Source organism: Squalius cephalus, assembly GCF_949319135.1.
Source record: "Squalius cephalus genome assembly, chromosome: 7".
In the NCBI taxonomy this organism is placed as follows: Eukaryota; Metazoa; Chordata; class Actinopteri; order Cypriniformes; family Leuciscidae; genus Squalius; species Squalius cephalus.
Genome location: NC_137128.1, coordinates 37,665,823 through 37,689,942, shown reverse-complemented (window position 1 = coordinate 37,689,942; position 24,120 = coordinate 37,665,823). Strand labels below are relative to the sequence as shown.

General features: G+C 38.8%; 1 protein-coding gene across 2 annotated transcripts in view; it reads right to left on the bottom strand.

Annotated features, from left to right (window-relative positions):
• Window positions 1-24,120, bottom strand: part of pard3ab (par-3 family cell polarity regulator alpha, b) — an 82,943-nt gene that overhangs the window by 30,415 nt on the left and 28,408 nt on the right. For both annotated transcript variants that reach the window (XM_079875296.1, XM_079875297.1), the window contains exons 3-17: window positions 21,321-21,504; window positions 21,021-21,202; window positions 19,477-19,620; window positions 14,760-14,839; window positions 13,795-13,878; window positions 12,968-13,093; window positions 11,491-11,885; window positions 8,933-9,072; window positions 8,705-8,833; window positions 8,120-8,155; window positions 6,159-6,347; window positions 5,267-5,437; window positions 4,338-4,488; window positions 452-635; window positions 76-218 (exon numbers count right to left, since the gene is read on the bottom strand). In XM_079875296.1, the coding sequence (XP_079731422.1) occupies window positions 76-218; window positions 452-635; window positions 4,338-4,488; window positions 5,267-5,437; window positions 6,159-6,347; window positions 8,120-8,155; window positions 8,705-8,833; window positions 8,933-9,072; window positions 11,491-11,885; window positions 12,968-13,093; window positions 13,795-13,878; window positions 14,760-14,839; window positions 19,477-19,620; window positions 21,021-21,202; window positions 21,321-21,504 (2,338 nt within the window). The remainder of the gene's footprint in view (window positions 1-75; window positions 219-451; window positions 636-4,337; window positions 4,489-5,266; window positions 5,438-6,158; window positions 6,348-8,119; window positions 8,156-8,704; window positions 8,834-8,932; window positions 9,073-11,490; window positions 11,886-12,967; window positions 13,094-13,794; window positions 13,879-14,759; window positions 14,840-19,476; window positions 19,621-21,020; window positions 21,203-21,320; window positions 21,505-24,120) is intronic.

The following is a 24,120-nucleotide window of genomic DNA, read 5'->3' as shown; positions in this document are numbered from 1 at the left end:
AAGCACTGTGTTTTCAAATTGATGTTTAGAGTATCTAGGACGAAGCACTGTGTTTAAGATTGATCTTTAGACTACCTAGGTCCATGCTCTTGGACTTGCGGGTCTTGACGATGTCGAGTTGGCCTGCGTCTCCATACTGCTTGGTGCGTTTCTCAGACATGCTTTGCCTGCCAAAGCCTTCCCTCTGAAACACCCCCTCATCTTTAGCACTGGAAGAGCTGAGGAAGGGATAGAGAAATAGAGAGACATTAAATCACAGCACAGTGTCCAGCCCTTGGCCCTGCTCTAATAACAGAGGCTCCTTTGACAAACAAAGGAAAGGCCATGGACTCAATTACTGCAGGAAGATCGTCAGAAGAGTCGGACAGTTGATGCTCAAAATAGAAACAAAGACAATAGATACTTCAATAAATAAATTGCAATACTTTCTAAACTGTCCACTTTTATTTACCTGTCGGGAAGCTCTTGGTCCCAGGGTGGCGGCGGTGGTGTCTCCACAGCGAAACCCATGTCATCATGTGAACTGGATGACGATTGGTCAGACAACTGGGTGGGGAGAACACGTGGTCTGTCGTCTTCAATTATGACCGTGTCATCCTGAGGCATGTTCACCGTCGGTGAAAGCTGATAATGATCTATAATGAGAGATAAGAGCAGGAAGGGGTGTAGGGACAATCAAATTATGCTATTATTATAAAGTAATCAAGTAATTCAGCTAATCCCAATCATGGTGGGGGTTTCATGATGAGCAGATGGTAAAAATAAAGATAACAAAAAAAGTGTAAGTTATAATTTATGCAAAAATAAATCAACTCATTCTGAGCAAAGCAGGTCAAAGTCACAGAGAATCAAGAGCAACAATTAATAATTTCTGTTGTAGGGCAATTCCGCGCAAAACTGTCACATCCATAACACCAACACAATGCCATGGTATTTAGTTGGCGTTATGGATGTGACATTTTTGCGTGGAATTGCCCTGTACACTGTGAGATGTACAGGCTGGGTGGGTGCAATGGAGGCTGGGTGCAATTTGCATGACTGCTTTTTCTATATTCGTTTGTGCAGAAACCTTTTGCCGTTTGATTAAATACAGATAGAAAGTATGCATTTTAGACATGGGAAATAGTTCTGTTAGCTTGTTTTTAATCTGTTTAGAAATTTCCCACCCTAGTCTAAAATAAAGCCCATGAGAAACACTTTGCTTTTTCAGTATACTTTGATAAGTGAAACCGCGTGGGATGTAAACGATTACACAATGCACAACGGTTGGGAACAAAGTGCTTTCTTAAAAAAATACTGGACACAAATTATTCTCTTCATGCCATTTAGCTTGATAATAGTTCTTGAGTATCTTTTTCCACTAAACAATGTACTCGAGATATCATACACGAGATATCCAAGCAAAACACACACCAGTATGTGCCTTTCCTGGGAATCAAACTCATGACCTTGGCATTGCAATAATCCGGCTCTACCAATCTACTTGCACCACTTTTTTCAGCAGCCTTGGTTCCAGAAGTATTTATTTTCCCAATAGGGACTTTCGTTAAAGTTTTCGTTAAAGCGCTATAAGCCAGAAACCAAAGCACAACATTTTTAAAAAAAAATTTTTTTTTGAAAATTGTCTTTTTTTCCAAGACAGTGTAACTAATTAACATTCCCTAACATTATTTAGGGAAATAACTACAATCCCATGAAGCCTGGCAAATGACAATTTGATGGCAAAAAAATGATGGCAAAAAAATGGCAAAATGATGACAGATAAATAAAACTATTGATTTAAAAATGTTGATTGTGCGCTGTATACATATTTGTAAAATATGCATATACAGCATATAAAAATATTTAAGGTGTTAAAGAGTGTAGTAACTCCATTATGTCATTTGCAGTGATTCATGGGAGTGGGCAGTCACTAAAGATTTCTTTTGGGCGCAATTTGTTTGTTGTGATTCTCTGATTGGGGGAGATTTCTTAGCAGAATCATGGGTAAAGTAGTTTTTCACCAGGAATTCTTCTGTTAAACATGATTATTTAAAAAATAAGTTGTACACAAACTTTAAACATAAAAATATGTAAAAATAACTTAAACAAAAGCACCTAACACCGATTAACAACCCAGTTGCTCACAGTAGGTCTGTCTTTAAAGGTTTACAAGTTATCACTAAAATAAATTCCCCATAAGAAAATGAAAATGACTTTTACTTTCGAAAGCCAACTATATCCACTATACCCCTCCACCAAACAAACGTCTCATAATAAGCCAAGTCATCCAAAAAACAATTCAAATTTTCATAACATTTGTATAAGAGACATTAACCTGCTGTCTGTTTATACATAACCTCACCCGTGCAGATGCACACCCAGTCAGCACACAAACTACAACATCCTCCTCCTATTATTGACACACATCTTCTGGGGAGTGTTTGAAAACAGGTCTATAGATAGACAGTCACATTCTGATAGAAGTGAGTCTGTATCTCTCTGCAGGAGCCTTCGAGTAGAGCGAGCTAATGAAAGCCTGTCTGTGCGAGTGTAAAGGGATGATATGGTATGAGCATGACTCTGCATATATATATGGTGAATGGAAACGCATATGCACTTCTGTATGTGGCACCCTGCTACTGTCATTTCCCATGAGTGGATTCAGTTGTTGACAGGCGGGATAACAGCTCTGGCTGGGCGCTCTCTCCCTCTCACACAGAGAGCTCTCAGTGAACCTCCACAGCTCTGCATCTGTTTGTCCAGGGTAACACTCATATGTTTTCTGTTAGACCACATGTTTCTTACACACTGTAGCCCAGAGATGCCAGTTCTTCTTCTGAAACCTGATGCTGCGTTCAACTGTGATCGTGGAGAGCATCTGGTGATGGTTAACTTGCAAAATAATGCAAATAATTACTTTCCTGAAAAAAATAATAACGATGCATTCCCCAAACCCAATGTGTTTTAGTTGATCTGAAGACCATAATATATGTACTTATGTGTGTAATTTTAATAAAATGAGATTCAAGACTAATTAATATATATAAATAAATAAAGGAAAAGGTTTTATGTATTTGAGGAAAAGTGTCAGTCTAGCATCTGTTGCTGACTCATAGCCTATACTGTCTCAAAATGCCTGTGCTTAGCACTTAGTCTTTAATAACATGAGATTTTGGCCAAATGACAGAAAAAACTGAGCGCCCACATAGCTACAGTAAACTTTATAGCCTCTATGTTACTTCCTCAGATGCGGCCGTTCTAATGACGGACAAAACACGCAAGTTCTCCATTGAGCTTGATTTTGGTAAAATGTTATTAATATAATGACACATGCAAGTATATATAGTTTATCAACTATATTGCCAAAAGTTTTAGGACGTCTGCCTTTATATGCACATAAACTTTAATGACATCCCATTCTTAATCCATAGGGTTTAATATGGAGTTGGCCCACCCTTTGTAGCTATAACAGCTTCAACTCTTCTGGGAAGTTTTCCACAAGGTTTAGGAGTGTGTTTATGGGAATTTTTGACCATTCTTCTAGAAGCGCATTTGTGAGGTCAGGCACTGATGTTGGACGAGAAGGCCTGGCTTGCAGTCTCCGCTCTAATTCATCCCAAAGGTGTTCTATCGGGTTGAGGTCGGGACTCTGTGCAGGCCAGTCAAGTTCCACCACACCAAGCTCTCTCATCCATGTCTTTATGGACCTTGCATTGTGCACTGGTGCGCAGACATGTTGGAACAGGACAGGGCCATCCCCAAACTGTTCCCACAAAATTGGGAGCATGAAATTCTCCAAAATGTCAGTTCCTTTCACTGGAACTAAGGGGCCAAGCACCACCCCTGAAAAACAACCCCACATCATAACCCCCCCTCCACCAAACTTTATACATGGCACAACGCAGTCAGGCAAGTACCGTTCTCCTGGCAACCGCCAAACCCAGACTCGTCCATCGGATTGCCAGACAGAGAAGAGCGATTCGTCACTCCAGAGAACACGTCTCCAATGCTCTAGAGTCCAGTGGCGGTGTGCTTTACACCACTACATCCGACGCTTTGCATTGTACTTGGTAATGTAAGGCTTGGATGCAGCTGCTCGGCCATGGAAACCCATTCCATGAAGCTCTTGACGCACTGTTCTTGAGTTAATCTGAAGGCCACACGAAGTTTGAAGGTCTGTAGCTATTGACTCTGCAGAAAGTTGGCCACTATATATTATTAGTTACTAAATATGTAAGTCTTTTGAAATAAATAAACGTTTACAAAAAAATTATATTTAGACGTTTTAGAGAGGTTTGGGGCACTTTCAGCTGGTCAGAAATTACACACTTTAAATTTTAAGTGTTATAACTTACTCATTTTTCGGTTATTTGTGCTGGCTTGCGGCCTCAGGTTGTCATCAAGCCCCTCGATTCCGTATAGCGAGTGTGAGATCCGTCGCTCGTGGTCATCAGGGGACCGGCTCAGGGTCCGCTCTAACCCCCGGGGACTGCATCGGCTCTCACCCTGACAGAATCCAAAAGAACATGAGGAACATCATGATTCAATTAAAGCACACAACCTAGATCATAGATTTATCTTCTCAGAGATGTAATTAACTACTGTGGTTTGCGTTGTGGTGACAGAGCAGTCAGAATCAGCTCTGCTGGACTCAAGACTCCTGTCTTGTTCAGACGCAGACACTAGACACTTGACACAATGGGAAAATCTTGTGCATTTATGATTCTGCTCTGGGTGAGACAATTACCATCAGCTGAACAATTTATAACAGCCCAGTGACAGAAAACAGCAAGAGACCATCATAGTTTCCCCTTCAGAATTGCAGAAAATACATCTAGAAGGTCCTTGTGGACAAACTTGAGAAATGCAGTGACCTGATTATCTGCTCTTTAAACGGATCAGGCGTTCTCTGAAGAAAAAGAAAAAAAGAAAAGAAAAAGAAAACAGCATGCGGACAACCTTAATGTGTGTGTGTGTGCGCTGAAGTAGAGATGCTCTGAAACTGTGTCTGTTTCTAAATTCAAGGCAAAACTGGAGGATTTCAAATGTGAGCCATGACAAAATACGATCAACAGAGAGAGAGAGATCTGAGATGCAGTGAGATTTATATTCTGAACCAGGTCAAGTTGAAAATATTTATTTCATAACATTTTATTTCAACCCAAAACACTAATGAATGTCATTTACATAAGTAATACATTAAGCACTATTCACACATTGACATTCGCATGAACAATGATCAAAGCTTTCAGGAACTCCTCAGCTTGACTCTTCTTCTCTTTACCTCGAGGCGTTTGTTGATTCTTCTTGCCACGATCAGCTGAATCATCCCTCGCTTGTTGCCCTCCGTTGACATGGACTTGCGCAGCGTTTCCATGGCGTCCTGGTTTGTCTTCCCTAACAACGACTCCCCATTGACTGCGATTAGCTGATCGTTGACTCGCAGCCTTCCGTCCTACACCAGAGAATGAGATTATGAAGACCATTCATACACCATTCAAGACATTTAAAATGTAGACTGAGCTACTAATAACAAATAAGACAATGAACACTAACAAGTAAACAATTTCTATAACAATATTCAAAAACATTAATAAAATATATACGCTACTGTTCAAAAGTTCGGGGTCGGCAAATTTAAAAAAAAAGAAATGAATGCTTTTATTCAGCAAGGATGCATTAAATTGATCAAAAGCGAGAGTGAAGACATTACAAAAGAGTCTTATTTTAAATAAATACTGTTCTTTTGAACTCTATTCAAGGAATCATGAAAAAAATTATTTATTTTGATCCATATCCACTAAAATATTAAACATCATCATATTAGAATGATTTATGAAGGATCGTGTGACACTGAAGACTGGAGTAATGATGCTAAAAATTTAGCTCTGTCATCACAGGAATAAATTACAATAAAATTGTTATATACAATTAAATTGTAATAATATTTTACAATATTACTGGTTTTACAGCATTTTTGACCAGACCCCAAACTTAAGAACTTAAGTGCTTTTTCATGATGGAAAATAATAATATACAAATATATAATATTAAAAACATTATATAAAATAAATTATAAAAAAAATTCCCCCCTCCACAAAATTACCGCAAGGATCATGAAAAAAGCAGATTTCGACTGGATCTGCTAAAAAAAACATATTGTGTATACATCTAACCTTACATGCTGCTCCTCCATTGATAATAGACTTGACGAAGATGCCCAGGTCAGCGTGGCTCTCCTTTGACCTGTTACCCTTGACACTGACTCCTAATCCCGCCGAGCCAGAATCACTCAGAGGCACTTCCAATGTCAGAAACTCCCGTGTCCCGTCTGGGGTTAAGACCAACTCCTCCTCTTCTACCTTCTACAGAGAGAGAGAGAGAGAGAAAGAGACACACAACTGTAATTGTCATCTGTAGTTTTGAAGATGAAACAGCCATTTAAAAGCAATGATTAAGGTCTTAGGTCAAAAACTGGGGAACAAGGACAGCCTGGAGAGAAAGGTTCATTGGAAAAAACATAAATATCTTCATTTTAAGACACTACCATGGTTTGTGGACTCTGGGGTCGATCACACACTACAAATCCGTTGTCCTGAGATTATTTTAAGACATTTTCTCACCCTCAGGTCATTCCGAACCCATTTCTTTCCTCCGTGGAAGACAAAAGGGGAAATTATCAGGAAGCCTCATTGGAAAAGAGTCACCAGTACAATTTTTCAAAATATTCATTTTATGTCTCACAGAAGAATATTCCTTTTGTGTCTCACATAAAGCAAGTAAATAATGGCATTGGCTGAATAGTCATTTTTGAACGAATTATCAATTTAAAACATGACAGGATAGCAAGTTTCTGTTTGCAGTGTGCAAAAGACTTTAATGAACACCATGAATCTCTGCACTAGTAGTTTTTGATTTAAGTCATTCCCCTGTCCATTACCAGCGCTGACATGCACAGCTGCTACTTTCACCTGCTTTTGAAGGAAATTCAGCATATGTAAATGAGGCGGGGAGGAAAGCCTTTGTGAGAAATGATGCCTGCCAAACCTCTGCTCTCTGATTCAGACACATAGATAATAAACCCATTACGTCTGATGCTCTCCTGACCTCTCCAGTGACTCCCTCATGTTAGCGTCTGCCAGTGTGTGAGTGTATGTGTGGGAGAGAGAGAGCGAGAGAGAGAGATGTGACGGTTTTAACAACCATCTACTGAGTGACTGCTCTAGAAAGTCTATCTTTATTGAGCTTTATTTACCTTCACTTTAATGTAACAACCTCTGACACACACACACGCACACACAGACACACTTGTGTTCAGAAGGTAATGGATGACTTTCATTTAGTTTTCTCCTGCTCTCTGGACCGGCACTGCTAAAGCAGATCTTATCAGCCTTGAGGGGTTAATGCACAAACAGCGGCGAGTGACAGAAAGAGAAAAACAGACAAAAAGGAGAGAGAGAGGCAGGATGAGCTTTCACACTGACAGTGTTTTTCTGAAGCGAAACAGCTGCGGCTCTATACAGACAAAATGTCATTTGAATTTAAGGTGCACAATAATAATAATCACATAACCAAAAAAAAAAAAAAAGTATCACAATTAGATGCTTATAAATCAATCAAAAATACTTCACTGAGGAGATCACAGCATGATCTGTCTATTAATAAACCAGAGAGACAGACAGACACAAACAGATTGAGATACATAGAGAGAAAGTGAGTCAGAGTGAAGAGATAGTTCACCCATACATTTTTGAAAATGAAATAATTTAGTCACCTTTTTGGAATCGAAATTAGTAATCGATAAGAATCAGAATTGATAAATAGAATTGGAATCGTTATAATTTAAACGATACCCAACCCTAATGGCGAAAAAAACTGTGTGTGAAAGGATAAAGTCATGAGTTCTGGAACAACATGAGAGTGAGTACATGAATTTACCATTTTGGGTGATATATCCTTTAAAGAAAGTGTGCTGGACTGAATCAGGAGTGTTAAAGAGCCTCAGAGACACATGTATGTACCTTAGTGACAACAACTGCACTGAACATCTCTGTTAACAGTTCCTATATAAAAAACCTCACCATGTACAGATGTAGAGAAGAGTGAGTGTGTGTGAAAATGCTTGTGCAGTTCTTACCCATTCTCTTGTGTTCTGCATCGCTGGTTCTGTGTTCTAAAGAGAGCGAGGGAGGAGAGGACTATGGTAAAAGTGCAACTGAAAAGCCATGAATGCTTAGAAACAAACACATGCACACACTGCAACCAAAGATGGGTCTTGAAGATCACTCAAACTGGGGTTAATATCAGAGGGTGAATTCAGTTAAATTGGCTTTTTGCCTTTAATATGAACGTGAAAAGTGACCCAATTTCCCTGAATTGACCCTTCTAAAACTAAGAGGGAAAACAACGTAGATGTTTTCAAATCAGTAGTAAAATGAAACTAAACACTAAAAAAGAAAAATCTAAAACTGCAAATAGTGGTTGAAAATCAACTGAAATAAAATAAGCGAGAAAAATAAATAGTCCTCTTTATAGAGTTTTCACTGAAATGCAAATAGAAAAGGTGTGAAGAAAATTTGCCTTGACTTGACCTTGACTCTAACACACTACTTATGTCGGAGATGCTGTGCAATAGTGATGGACAGTTTTGTGAAGACATTAGCAGGAGGATTTCACACATCTCATAACTGTCACTCAAACACACACAGAGACAGATCCTCACCATCTCTCTGGGTAGAAAGGAGTCTTCCTGTCTCAGTACCAGAAGACTCACAGTCCCGCCCATGGGAGTCGCCCTCAACAGAGAAACCACCTCCTCTTGACAACGCCCATTAAGATCCACCCCATTGACCTGTGCCAACCACAAAATCATTTGATCATTTGATAAGTCATTCTATATTCAGACTTTTTTATTCATTTATAAAACTAATTTTATTAATATATTCTTCACCTCTAGCAATCTATCGCCTGCTTTCAGTCGCCCGTCCTGTATGGCAGCGCCTCTCGGCAGAATGTTCTTCACGTAAATAGGGGCGGAGCCTCCAAGAGGGACGTCTCTTGATGTGATGCTGAACCCGAGACCTTCAGGCCCTGTCAGACACAGAGAGCACAGTTGAAAGACAAACAAAACCTAAGGACATATACAACTATCCATTTCATTCAGAGAAACAAGCGGTTGTAAGATTAAAGCCCTATTAAATGGCTTTTATGGTCGTGCACAGACCTAATGCAGTATAACACAAGCATACTGGTTTGGTGTCACTTTCTGGTAAGGTAACAACAACTATAATTATAAAAATAAGAATAATAATGGAAATAACAACAATAATAAATGTTTAAAAAAAAATTGATAAAAGTATATTAAATAACAAAAAAAAAAAAAAAGAATGATTGTGATAATATAGAAAATTTAGTTGCAAAAAATGAAAAAGTCATGCAGTCCGTGGGGATGTTTACGTTGGGTCCTGGCCGTTCGCTCTAACGTTAACCTAGATAAATGTATCCAAGTGTTTGAGCAGAGACTGCATGACATTGAGGCGCTGGCCCGATCACTCGCATTTTTTCCCAGATAACAGCGAAAACAACTTAAAATCCTGTTATTTTTGGCCATACAGATAATAATAATACATTTGAAAATATAAACTATCTACTTTTACATGTGTCCACTTAAAATCAAAACAAAACATTGTTTCCGTCTCTGTCTCCGTGAACTGGAGCGCGTCACAAAAATGAACCGAAACAGCGTAAATAGGCTACTTGGCCCCACAGTCATGAGAAATATATCTATAGAAAGCTTGAAATGTCTACTTTTAAACAAAACAATTGAAATAAAAAACAAATACACTGATTACATAATCTGTATGAAAGGTGCATTTCTCTCTAAAGGCACATCCACTGAACTGCGAAGATGACAAATTCTTTGCAGCCGACACGATACTCGATACTTGCTTATTAATAAATAATAAAAATGTCTTTCTTGCTACTTATTCAGACACATTCATAATCATTGCTTTTGTCAGTGCTTTGCGGACAGCTTCATGCATGTACTAGGCTATATATTAAGCCTATATTAAATGCTTATTATAGTTTAGTACCCCCCCCCCCTCCTATATATTTAAGTAATTAAATTCATATAAATGATTAGTCGACTAATGGCTTAAATGACCGATTACTAGAAAAATCTTTAGTCGGGGCCAGCCCTAATAAATTAGTAAAAAGGTTGACACAGAGTGAGAATATTTCTGGTGCAAAAACAATATCTATTTTTTATTTATTTAATATTATATACAAAAATGTGTTTAGAAAACTCTTTTAATGTATCAACTATGTTTGGAAACTTGACACCATCAGTCAGTTCCATACTGAAAATAAAAGTACTGCAGTTTAAATGCATTTATTTCACTCTCTAGTTTTTATCCACCCCATTTTTGAGTCTGCTTTCTGTGTCAGATTTCTGTCTGTCTGCGTGTGAGCAACATCAGAAGCTTGTGGCTAATAGAAAAAAAATTTAGCTACAGCCTGTTGATGGAGACTACAAGGCTGGAACAGAAGCAACCTGGACTATAGGAGGTCTGAATAGCAACACAAGATCGTGACCTATTGACCCAACAGCAAGGGCTACATCTTCCAAGGTTCAGAAATTGGAGCCTGTGTGAGACGGCTGAGCTAACACCATCTGAGCATGAGAGAGAGAGAGAGAGAGAGAGAGAGAGAGAGAGAGAGAGAGAGAGAGAGAGAGAGAGAGAGAGAGAGAAAGAGAGAGAGAGAGAGAGAGAGAGAGAGAGAGAGAGAGAGCCCCACAGGTAGAGTTCAGTCACACTTTACACAAAGAACACTGCAAGATTTCCGGTGTGTGTGACTTGGGTCTAATAAAACACTGAGAGAATCAGACAGGCATATGGAAACACATCACACTGACACGAGGCGCTGCCTAGCAACGCTCCCTGCACCGCTGTTCCGTAACCCCGCCGCCACCCCATGCACCCGCTGGGCCACCTGTCCACACACAGGTGCCAAGACTTGTGCCAACTGTTGTCAATCATTTCACATCCCACACCTTTACAGCAGGGACACACACACACACACACACACACACAAACAGGAAGGAGCTGTTGGCAGATAACAGAGCAACATTCTCCCAGTTGAGCAGACTCTGCAGGATGGCAAAAATATGCTCAAGAATCCAGGGCATAAACCATATTTTAAAACAACATAATTTAGTAATACATGAAATAAAAACTAACTTGCAATAAAATATAAAATATATATAATTCATTGGGATTTTCCAAGTTAATTTAGTACAATTAATAATATTAAAAATGTAAAATAAAAAATTGTAATGCCTATTTAATGATTTAACTGTCTCAAGCAATAATAAAAAACTGTAGCAATCATCTTCATTTTGAGTATCTTTTCATTAAATATTAATTTATGCAGTCAATTTGATTAAATACCAGTATAACAGTTTTGTTTATCAAGTGACAGCCAACTTGAAGTTTTTACTGATACCTTTTCTAAGCTGGATTCCGAGCTTCCGCCCAACCTTCTTAGTGAAGCCGGATGTAGGGGCGGGGCTTAAGCCTCTTTGGGGAGACGAGGCATGACCTGATGGAGGTTTCCCTGATGAACCAACAGAATGATGAGGGGGAGAGCTAGTGTCCAAATGGTTAATGGGTGGGTGTGGCCTGTGCTGTGCCAGTCGGTGAGCGGCGTGATCCAGTCCGGCATTGTCGACCAGATCATTGGCGAGGGAATCTGGGCTGAAACGTCCAGACAGGTCAATGTTCGCTCTGGGGTTGTTCTCATTATGGGATATCTGCTCATACTGGGATCTCATGGGGGATGGAACCACATGGAACAGGATGACGGGAGAACGCATTGCCTGCCGAAACATGTTCTGAGCTCTGAGAACATACAAAAACACAAACATTTAGGTTAAGGAATACCTTAGAATTAATTTTCTGAATTAAATTAAACTTGTGCAATTGTACATTTATGTGTGAGTGGATGGGTTTTAATGCAACACCATTCAGACATACAGCTAAACAGAAAATATAGGAGGCTCGAAAATAGGAAATATATATAAAAAATATAAGGGATAGTTCACCCAAAAATCGAAATTCTATCATTTACTCATCCTCAAGTTGTTCCAAACCTGTATGTATTTCTTTCTTCTGCAGAACACAAAAGAAGAAGAATATGGATAAACAAACAGTTAATGGGCCCCATTGACTTCCATAGTATGGAAAAAAAATACTATGGAAGTCAATGGGGCCCATCAACTGTTTGGTTACCGACATTCTTTAAAAGATCTTCTTTTGTGTTCAGCAGAAGAAAGAAATACATACAGGTTTGGAACAACTCGAGGATGAGTAAATTCTAGAATTTCTATTTTTGGGTGAACTATCCCTTCAACATCAGAGAAAAGGAGACACAATGGATGGTATGGATGGTTGGATGGATGAATGGATAGATGGATGATGAGGATGGACAGATAGATGGATGGATGATGGATGGGTGGATGGATGAACAGATGAACGGATAAACATGAGGATGATGAATAAAAAGATAGATGGATGAACAGATGAATGAACAAATAAAGAGGTGGATGGATGAATGGACAGATGAACAAATAAAGAGATGAATGGATAAACAAATAAAGAGATGGATGGATGAATGGATGAACAAACAAAAAATAGATGGATGGATGGATAGACAAATATATGAAAGGAAAGATGAATGAACGGATGGAGCGATGGATGCAAGATGAATGAATGAACAGATGGATGAATGCATGGATAGAGGGGTGAAAGGATGGAGGGACAGAAGGAATGAAGTAGTAAGTAGAAAATCATCTGTGGTTTTGACTGACCACAATCAGATGATTAATCAGTAAGAGCGGCAGGCCAACAGAGTTGAAGAGAAAGAGTAAGGAGTTAAAGTGACAAACAAGCACTCTGTACACATATCAGAGTTCAGGTCTTACTGCTCAAAGCGGACATTCCGCAGGTCTCCGTTGTTGATCCGAACGATGCAGTCATTCTCCTGAAACAAACCTTGGATATCAGCCTTTCCTCCACGCTCCAATCGCTTCACCAGCAGACCCAACGTCCTGCAACACACACACACACACACTTGATCTATGCCTGGGAGCCAGAGATTTATTATTCATTTAGTCATAAGCGTCATCCATTTGAAATGAAACATTAATTTGATTGATATCGAATTGAAAGAACTTGAAACTAATGCAGCATCATAAAGCACTTCTGAACGAAAGCTAATTCCTCAAGATAAATAACGCTCTTCATCTTTTTAACTCCGTGTTCTGTTGCTGCAGCTCGCCGCCTGAAGATAGAAGCAGATCACAGAGATATGAAGCGGCTTTTAGCTAGATTAGTTTGCCTTTTGACCGCTCACATACAGATGCTGTTTAGATACTCCATCTCGTCTGGACAGATTCTTATGGACTCTCTGCAGAGGATTCAATGACTCTTTAGTCATGCAAACATTTAGTCACCTCAGATCAAACAAGGATCACTCAGAACACATACAAGGTGAATTTAGGTGATGCAGACTTTAAAGTGAACTACAGCAGAGCTCTTGTTGGGTTAAATGAATATTAAATGTATTAATATAATATTCCATATGCAAACTATTTTAACAGTTCAGGCAAACATACACCAAATACATGACTGCTGGCCTTCTTGAACAAGCTTTATGTTCAGTTGTTGAGTTTCATCAGCAAAAAAATCTTACTTTATTTTTACATTTGGCCCTTTTATTGATATAACATTGGGCTTTGGTGACTGTTACCTGCGGTCTCGTCCGCTGAAGGGCACCACGTGGATGCCGAGTGGACCTCCGTCATTGGACACTTCCACCAATTTCACGATATCACTGAAGGACCAAGGCAAAAAAGAAAAGAAACCGTCACAGTCAGAGTAAATACGCATATAGTTTCACATAAAGATCCATGGGGGCGGAGTCACAACATGCAAACAGAAGAAATGCTCTGATTTGCTGAGATTCAGCTGTCACACAAACTGCACTCTTGCATCTATATAGACATTGTAAATGATGTTCATGCATCTATATATAGACCATAAATGCCTCAAAAATGTCAAAATATGTCCTAAAATAGACATTTAAGTCATTATCTTTATCAAGAGCCCCTTTCACACAGCAATCCTGGTAAATTACCGTAAAATTACCTGAACGACTTTTCCAGTAAACACACAAATGTGCTGTTCACAAATGCAACGGCGGAGTTGTAGTTGCTCATACTACTGATCCTGTTCTTTGTTCACACACTGCGTCATACCAGTAATTTACTGGAAATGTTACTACTTATCATGCAGGGAAATGCAACCAGAACTGATTATCAGTATTTTTAAAAAGATCCTCTTCACGCATGATCTCTTAACGGTAACTTACCAGTAAAGACTATGTATGAAATGTTTCTAAAGATTCACACCAAAACTCTTTCATTTTGGCATCAATGTCATCATATCTAGAAAGTGTCACACAGAACTGTGAAAGACTCGACTGAGAATATAGATGACAGTTTATAAGAGATTAATCCAAAACATTTCAATCTGATCTCAGTGTTTAGAAAAAAAAAAACTGTCATCTTTTACAATAAAACTCAAGAGCTGAAATGTTTCATTACCTGCAAATCAAACTGACAGCATGAAGGAGAGATTCACATAAAATAAGAGATAACATCACTGTTGCTGTCAGTTAGCGAACGCATGTGTGTGTGTGTGTGTGACACTTACTCCAACGATCTCACTCCCATGTGTTCCAAACATGTATCTGCACGTCCTACAGGCTCTATCCTACCGTTCTCCTCCTCATCCTGCAACAAGAAGAAAACTGTTTTACCCACAATGCATTGCACTCAACAAAACCACATCCAGCTGTACATTTGACATGACATCAATGAATAACAAAAGATCATGTATATATGACATGCTCTGGGTGAAGACTTCTACTGGAAGCTCTGAAGTTCTTCTTTTTCGAAACAGTTTGAAGGAATTCATCCTCTGTTCATACATGAGATGTTTCACCTGATACACTACGATCAGGTGAGAGGTACACAAGAGCTCATGCTCACTATGGTCACTTGATTATCCAAGTAGAGCCAGTGACACACACACACACACACACACACACACACACACACGTACACACACTCTCATTAAAGTTTCAGTAACCAACAGGTCCATGTTCTGCTGCCATGGCACCAATTATATGTTCTCTCATACACACTTTCAATGTCTTTGAAGTCATACAATCGAACTATTTTGGACCTTATACTGTCATACAATCTGTAATTAAAGAAGAAAAACAACACACACACACACACACACACACACACACACACACACACGTAACTCTAGGTCCAAACACAACACTGGGCCTGAGACAGTTACATGAATTATTCAGCTCAAGGGAGCAGTGGCAGTGAACAAAAAGGAAAGAGAGAAAAAAACAAAAGAAAAAGAAAAGGACAAAGATTTAAAGCGTCGTTTCTGAAGAGAGTGCATGTGCATACGTGCTCTAGTCTAGTGTGTAAAAAGAAGCCTATGATTGAATCTGGAAATAAATGCGTATTAGTCCTCAGATGCCATGTCCGAAATTTATAGCAAAAAATCTGCCATTAATTCAATCTCAAATGGATTAATTAATATTAGTTTTTACTCCACCACTCAGTGACATCATTAACCGTCTTGGTTGAACGTTGATTGAGTCGCATCGTTGTACGGGAAACGCAGCCCTGATTAGTTCGCCTCATGTTGTTTCACTGTTACATTGGTGGTTTATCTAGGGCAGTTGGTCAATCACTCTTTTCCTCCGGGAACAAGGGTTTTCAAAAGTGTAATACAGAGAAAAAAACACAATGGAAGGAAGTGGAGAAAATATCTTTGATACACAATACACCCTCTACGGCAGACATAACCATCACGTTTTATATAACAGCTGTCTGATATGACAAAAGAGTGTGTGTGTGTTTGACAGCATAACTGTATCAGACCGGCACCGCAGACCCTCTGACAACATCCAACATGCTTGAAATGATCAGATTCGGTTGCCAAGCCATTGTCCAGCTCGGATCTGATCCAAACCTTTCCCTCGCACACAGAGATTGTTTTCCACGGTGACTGTGTAGCCAAGTATTTTTCTGGGATTTTCTTAAACTGAAATGACTAATATCATAAGAAAGGAGAGCCTGAACAGTCTGTTTTTTTCCCTCACTGAAGCTGCACATTAATACATGAATTCAACGGTAAACCACGATGGGACAAATCCACATTCACAGGATAATGGCCTTGTAATTCACTCAATTATAAGTATATGTGTTACTCCTGCTCTTATTTTGGAGACGGCAAGCCTCACTTTAATTTGCTGAGGTGTTGCTATGCATGATGAGAAAAAGGAAGAGAAGTAACAGAGGAAAATGTTTAGTCTTTCATTATTAATCGGTGAGAGACAGACCAACCTCTGGAAGAGGGTGAGAATTTCAGAAAAACATTCCAACCAAAAGGGAGTTGTTTCCATCCATCCATCTGTCTATCTATCCATCCATTCATCTATCTGCTTATCAGTCCGTCTGTCCATCTATCCATCCATCCATCCATCTATCTATCTATCCATCCATCCATCCCTCTGCTTATCAATCCATCCATCCATCCATCCATCTATCTATCGTCTGTCTGCATTTCAGTCAGCCTGTCTGTCCATCCATCTGCTTATCAGTCCGACTATCTATCCATCCATCCATCCATCTGTCTGTCTGTCTATCTAGCATCCATCCATCCGTCTGTCTGATTATCAGTCCGACTATCAATCCATCCATCCGTCTGCTTATTAGTCTGACTATCTATCCATCCATCCATCCATCCATCCATCCATTCATTCATCCACTCGTCTGTCTGCTTATGTCTATCTATCTATGTATCTATCTATCTATCCATCCGTCTGGCTGCTTATCAGTCCGACTATCTATCCATCCATCCATCCATCCGCTTATCAGTCCGACTATCTATCCATCCATCCGTCCGTCTGTCTGCTTATCTATCTATCTATCTGTCCGTCTGCTTATTAGTCTGCTTATCAGTCAGACTATCTATCTATCTGTCTATCTGTCTGTCTGTCTGTCTGTCTATCTATCTATCTATCTATCTATCTATCTATCTATCTATCTATCTATCTATCTATCTATCTATCTATCTATCTATCTATCTATCTATCTATCTGTCTGCTAAACACAGTGGACTGACAAAGTGAACATGAATGTAAGGAGATACTAAAGAGAAAAAAAACAATTGCTGTGATACAACTGACCTACAGCAGCACCTACTGGAGAGAAACCGAGATAAGAGGAGAAAGAGAGATCTATATATAGTCTTATCTCATTAGCAGTCGAAAGCTGAGAGTGATTTATAATCGCTGTTTTACCTTTATGATTAATTACAGACACACACTCACTCTCACACTCCCCTCCTCCACACAAACCCTCTCTTGCTGGATCTTCTCTCTGATACACCAGCCTCGTGTCTCTTCTCTCTATACATGCTCAATGCAACTGATTCAGAGCTTGCACAATTCTCTGTGTCTAATAAACACAATATAACACAAATAGACAAACATTATCAGCTTTATTCAGACCTTATTCACAAAAATGTTTCTTTTAAACAGTAGACAATCTTTGCATTATTTCTTTATTAAAAAGATGAACTATTTATATTTCAGGGTTTTTTTTCACTAACATTTTTGTTCAATATATTATAAAACGCAATTTATTTGTCACATGATCATTCGTAAATCATTTTAATATACTGCTCAAGAAACATTTTTTATTACAAAATTTGAAAACAGTTTAATATTTTGATTAAATTTAATTAAGCTTAATATTTTTGTGAAAGATATGATACATTTTTTTCAGGACTTTCAGAAAGTTTTATTTAAAAATGAAAATCTTTTGCTACATTATAAATGTCTTCACTGATCAATTTAATGCATTATTCAGAATAAAATAGTTGATTTTTTTCAACAGTAGTGTATATCAAGTTTTGAGTTATGTGGCATTATGTAAGAAAAATCACATGTAATGGTGCACTTTTGTTAAGAAGATCCTCGTGATCATCTCTGACTACCAGTGGAAATGTTACTAATTTAAATAACTGTTTTTTGAACATTTTCCTGTCTCAAGAATCAGTGTGCTTTGCCCTCCGAATGTGAACTGAAGAACAGTGGTTTTGTTGTCAAGTCGAATATAGCCCCCCCATACTTTAATAAGAGCCTGTTTACAAAGCCTGCATTGCATTGTGACAGATTCATGAAACAATCTGTGCTAAAAATGTGCCGCAAAATCTTTTCAAAATTTGGACGTTTAAGCCGTTCTTTCCTAACACTGGGATCTCTCTGAAGAATATGGAGAGCAGCAGGCACCACACACAGCCAGAAAATGCTGAACTTTCACACATTTTACTGTTATTTTCTCTGGTGTTTAGCAATAATAGGATCTATCATGCTTTCCACTGATTACCTAACCATAACTGGCCTACCAAAGTATCTGATCTCCCAATAGGAGACACTAAATCACTGACATCTGATTTCGGTCTAACGTCAAATATTTGTGGAAGTTCACGGATTCATTTTTATAGCCTAGTTTCAATTAATTATTTTTGTGTACTTGAAAGAAAGTTTAAAAATGTAGAATGTAGAAACATGGCCATTAAAATTAAAGGCAAACTATGCAAGATTTGTACCTTAATATAACAGCTTTGAAATCATTTCAATGGTAAACGTACTCGTAGTGGGGTGAATCATCCCGATAGCAAAGCGTATTCAGGTTTGAGAGGTGGCGCCCCGACAAATCTCGCGAGAATCACGACTTGCTTTACGGCACGACGTCACGTACATCAACAACATACGAAGCAGCCTCTATGGAAGACACTAGCACGCATTTCAGACGTGAATCATGGCAGAGTCGATGAAGAAAACGAAGAAAGCGCGGTCGGAAGAGTGCAGAGACGGCTCTGCGTGAATACAGTAACGACAGTAACGTTAAATACAAGCACTCCACAGCGACTCTAGGGGTCGCTGTTTGAGAAAAACAGAAACTGCATAGTGTGCCTTTAAGGCTGCACAATTAATCAAAATAAAACCGAAATCGCGATATGATACTGTGATTATCAAATTGCAAAGGCAGTGATATCAAATAATAAAATAAATAAATGAGATGCATGTTTCAAGAGTTATTGTTATTATTTTTATATTATTGTTAAATTTTTTGTTAAAATTGTGCAGCCTTACAAACAAGCAGAGCAAACCTGGAGCATTATGAAGCGTATTTTAAATCACAATTTTATCAGAAAAATTGCAATTAGATTTTCTTCCCAAATCTTTCATCCCTACTTAAAATAGAAAAAAAATGTTTTTTTCAATCGTTTCATGATATATGGGAATGTGGATCATTACTGTCCCAACCTGTTCTTGTCGCTCCAGCCAGCAGTCCACCATGGGGTGATTGGCGCTGAGTGAGGAACGGGCCTTCTCACGCTGAAACTCTTTCTGATTGGACCACTGCCCAGCATCACGAGGAAGACTACGATATGTGTCAACACTTTGGCCCTGAAGAGAGAGTGATAGAAAGGGAAAGATATATAGAATATTATAATATTTTTAGCTCCCTGTTGATTCTCTACTCAGTAAACTGTTGTAAAGTAATAATAATAATAATCAAAATATAGATGGAAGGTCAGATTACAAATTAATATACTATACACACATATATATATAGTAAACTGCCATGTATGCCCAAATCTTTTCTTTGGTACTGCACTGACAGATAACAAGAAAAGGCTGTAAATCAATGCCTAATACTGCAAAGGAATAACTGAGATGAGAGGGAGTGTGTGTGTGTGTGTGTGTGTGTGAGCGAGTGAAATCCATAACTCATTGTCTGGAGAGTTTTATGACTAGCATTGACATAAGCATTACTCTGCTAAAAGGAGAGAAGACAGAGAAATGATGGTCACATCAGCAAACGTATTAAATGAACTCACACACGCACACAATAAATTTAACAAACAGCAGCACAACATTCTCTGCAGTCACATGGCTTGTTTTATAGAGCTCTTACTGTTTGTGAAACGTGGGGTTGTGAACCCTTCAGCAATGACAGTAAATATTCATAGAGGTATCAAAGAGGGTGATGTGACCTCTGCCACTAAAGATGACAGATTTATCGGATATGATCTGAGAAACAACACGAGCAGGAACCCAATGGCCTGAAAAGCGGCAATACATATCGGCTCCGAGAGCAAATTCAGCCGCCCTCTTAGCACTTACTACCTCTACATATCTTTGACAACCTTTGAATATTAATAAGCATCAGAAATGGGCATTAAAGAGATAGTTTACACAAACTACTATGGCTTCATTTACCCTCATGTCGTTCCAAACCTGTATGACTTTTTTTTTCAGTGGAACATAAAAGAAGATATTTTGAGTAATGTTGAACTGTTTGGTCAATACAATGAAAGTAAATGGGGTCCAAAACAACACTGGGTCCAAATTACTTTCAACGTATGGACCAAAAAAATTTCAAATGATCTTCTTTCGAACAAGAATGTCTTATCGGTTTTTAATGACATGAGGGTGAAAAAAATTATATCAGACCTGTAATTTTTGGGTAAAGTATCCCTTTAAAAGGCCTGTTCACACCAAGGATGATAACTAAAACAATGAATATATAGTTTAAGAAATCGCTCGAATCGTAAAAGAATAGCATAGTCCACACCACAACTATAAAGATAATGGCAGAGATCATTTGGAATCACTTTCACATAAACATTTTTTCCAGCTGATGATTGAGAAAAAAAAATTGACAGCCAATCAGAATCCATCCTGCTCAAGCATTTAAAGCGGAAGACAGCATTACTGCAGTGCGTGCCTAAAATAAACAGGATGATATCGTTCTTGGTGTGAACAGGCCTTAAGTCATAATGTTCTCCACAGCCGCTTCATACCTTCCTTTCCAGGCTATTGGTGCCGGTGGAGAAACGTGGTTTCAGGAAGCCAGCGGTGGTGGACCAACGTGTGGGATTTTTTCTGGAAGGTTCTTCGGGTTGCGCGCTCGGCTCAGAGAAAGACATCGCTGTCAGGTTCAACATCGCCGGGTCGCTACTGCGACGAACATGCAAAGGCATGTCTGTGAGAAAGGAGAGACCAATGAGTGACACAAAAAAGCCAAAACTTCCACAGCAGTGGCACATATCAAAGTTTCAAAGACCTAGACTATAATAACAGATTGTCTTTCTGTCTCTTACTGGTTCGAAGCGTGGATGTGGTGACCTCTATCTCGCTGTGAGGCAGGTACGGCTGGAAGGCAGATAGTGGGGTGGAGGTGGACGGCTCTCCAGAGAAGATCTCAGGCGACTGTGTGCCCGTGGAACTCGCGCTGGTGCCGTCACCTCCGACATGAGGCTCTTGTTCGTCAAACACCGCAACCAACTGCAAAGAGAAACACGGAGACGGAAAGAGTGAGAATGACGCGTTTACATTTAAGAGGGTTAAAAGTAAAAAGGCTTAACAATAAGGATGGTCCAGGCCAGTCACTTCATGCTGTTTCAGATCAGTGCTGCGTTGCCACTAAAAATCATATATCATTGATGGTTTACATCCATTTTTATTCCTTGCAAACTTAAATATTTGGTTTTCTGTGATGTCTACTGCTTATTTGTCACTAATATAAATGAGGTTTGGCTAAAATTGCAAAAATGACATGTGAAATACCATATTTTTCCAACAAAAGAGTGTTATAGCTATATAGTTTCTATATTGTTATTAAGTTTCTATTTGCAGAAAAAAAAAATTGTAACACTTTACAATAAGGTTCAATTTGTTAATATTAGTTAAAGCATCTGGTATCATGAACTAATAATGAAATTAAATAATATTTTATTAATCTTATTCATGTTTGTTAATAATGTATTAACTAATGTAAATTATACAACTTGAAATTATCATGTGACTGAAGACTAGAGTAATTATGCTTAAAATTCAGCTTTGCTTCACAAGAATAAATTACATTAAAATATATTAAATTAGAAAACAGTTATTTCAAACTGTAATAATATTTTACAATATTATTGTTATTACTGTATCTTTGATCAAATTAATGCAGTCTTGGTTAGTGCAAGAAACTTCTGAACAGCAAAAAAAAAAAAAGTATTACTGAGCCCTGAGTTATACAAACGATCCCGTACATGTTTATCAATGTGACTGTTTTTATGATGTTGTCAGTAAGAACCAATACGAGCACTTGTCATTAACTGAGATGCATTTGTGAACTTTAATATGAAAGACAATTGCCGCTTGCTTTACCCGAAATCTCAATGGCATCATATCATACAACCTGACCAGTGCCAGCAATCGTAAAAGACAACAAAAATCACGATCGCCATCTTTTAACAATATAGAGCTTATAAAAACTCGATTGTTCCTGACCACAGGGAGTCATTCAGCTTAATGAAGTCTGAAGAGAGCTTCAGCATGTGTGTGGTGTCCTCATTTAGAGCAGGACACTCATCTCCGTGTCCCTCAAGACACTCGAGAATTTGGGACAGAAGGAAACATCTCAGCTACAAAGTGAACATCTGGTCTCAATTATGTGTGTGTGTGTGTGTGTGTCAACATGAATGATAATGCTTGCAGCACTGGTTCAGTTGGTGGGTTGAAATGGTTGGACACACCCAGTGAATTTGAGGCTTGGACTGACTGATAGAGGTCCGGACCAATCACAGGAGGGCTGGTGAAGGGCACATTACCCAGAATCCACAGGGATGGTCCCCCTTTGAGGATTTTTTGTGAGTATGTTTTGCAATCCAATCTTGGATGTGGGAAATCAAGCACTAAAATGTGCGTGCATGCGTTTCTGCATTTCTTTAAGATGATTGCTAATGGCTGTGAGAAAATGAATGTTAATGTCTGTTTTGTATATTATTTTCTGGCCTGGATTATCTCAAACATGACGCTTCTGGAAATACACTCACGGGAACTACTTGAGCGCGTATATACATTATATGTATGTTTATAGCTTTGCATTGTTAGCTTTATATGACCAGCAGTCAGTGAGGCTTTCAGTGTTTCACAGCAGATCTTCTGAGTGCAGCCAGAGGTTCAAACACACACACACACACACACATAATGAAACGGCCCACAAAAACCTATTTACCTGTGACACGTTCCCATGAGACAGATCTGCTCTCAGCACATTTGAGGCTTAAACACTAAAGCGTTTCTCTCTCTCTCTCTCTCTCTCTCCCTCTCTCGTTTTTATATACAGTCAATTATAAACATTACAGACAAACTATAAAAAAACATAATTTACTTTATTTAAATACAAATGAGGACACCCTAAATGTCCCCAAAGGTTTTGCCAGATTTTCGCACACACATGATATTTTCCCCACTGTAGAAACAAAAGGGCAGTGCAGAGAAGAAAAAGAGAGATGGAAAAACAATAGAGATGAAGGGGAAAGATATATGAAGATGTGAAGAAAGTCTTTAGCTGCAGTGTGTGTGTATGTGTGTGTGTTTCTTGCTGTTTCAAATACTCTAGACCTCAACGAACTTTAACATTACAAATAACACTGCAGTGCTGTTATTCATAGGGTTGAGTAATTCTTTACTGGTTACCTAAACAAACATGACACCTCATGCATTACTGATATACACAGACACTCTCTCTCTCACACACACACACACACACACACACACACAGAACAGCATTACAGCTGGATAAAAACAGCGGCGTTGAGAAATCCCTCCATGTGTTTCACAATGGCTCTAGTAAAAACAAGAACTCACTGACCCAAATCACATCTTAAACATCTTCCGCACACACTGGAGGTCAAGAGAGGTTTGTGTGAGCCAAGTGTGCTGACAGGAAGTTCCCAGGAGAACATTTGTATACTTCCTGTGTGGATATTAATTTCCTCTTTAAAGGGTTGTGATCTTTGAGCTTCCCAATCTGTTGAACCCATCTCACTCCGACTGCCCTATAGCTTAGTTTACACATAACTGACCATATGAGTCTGAACCCGACCAAAGGAGAGGAGACCACAG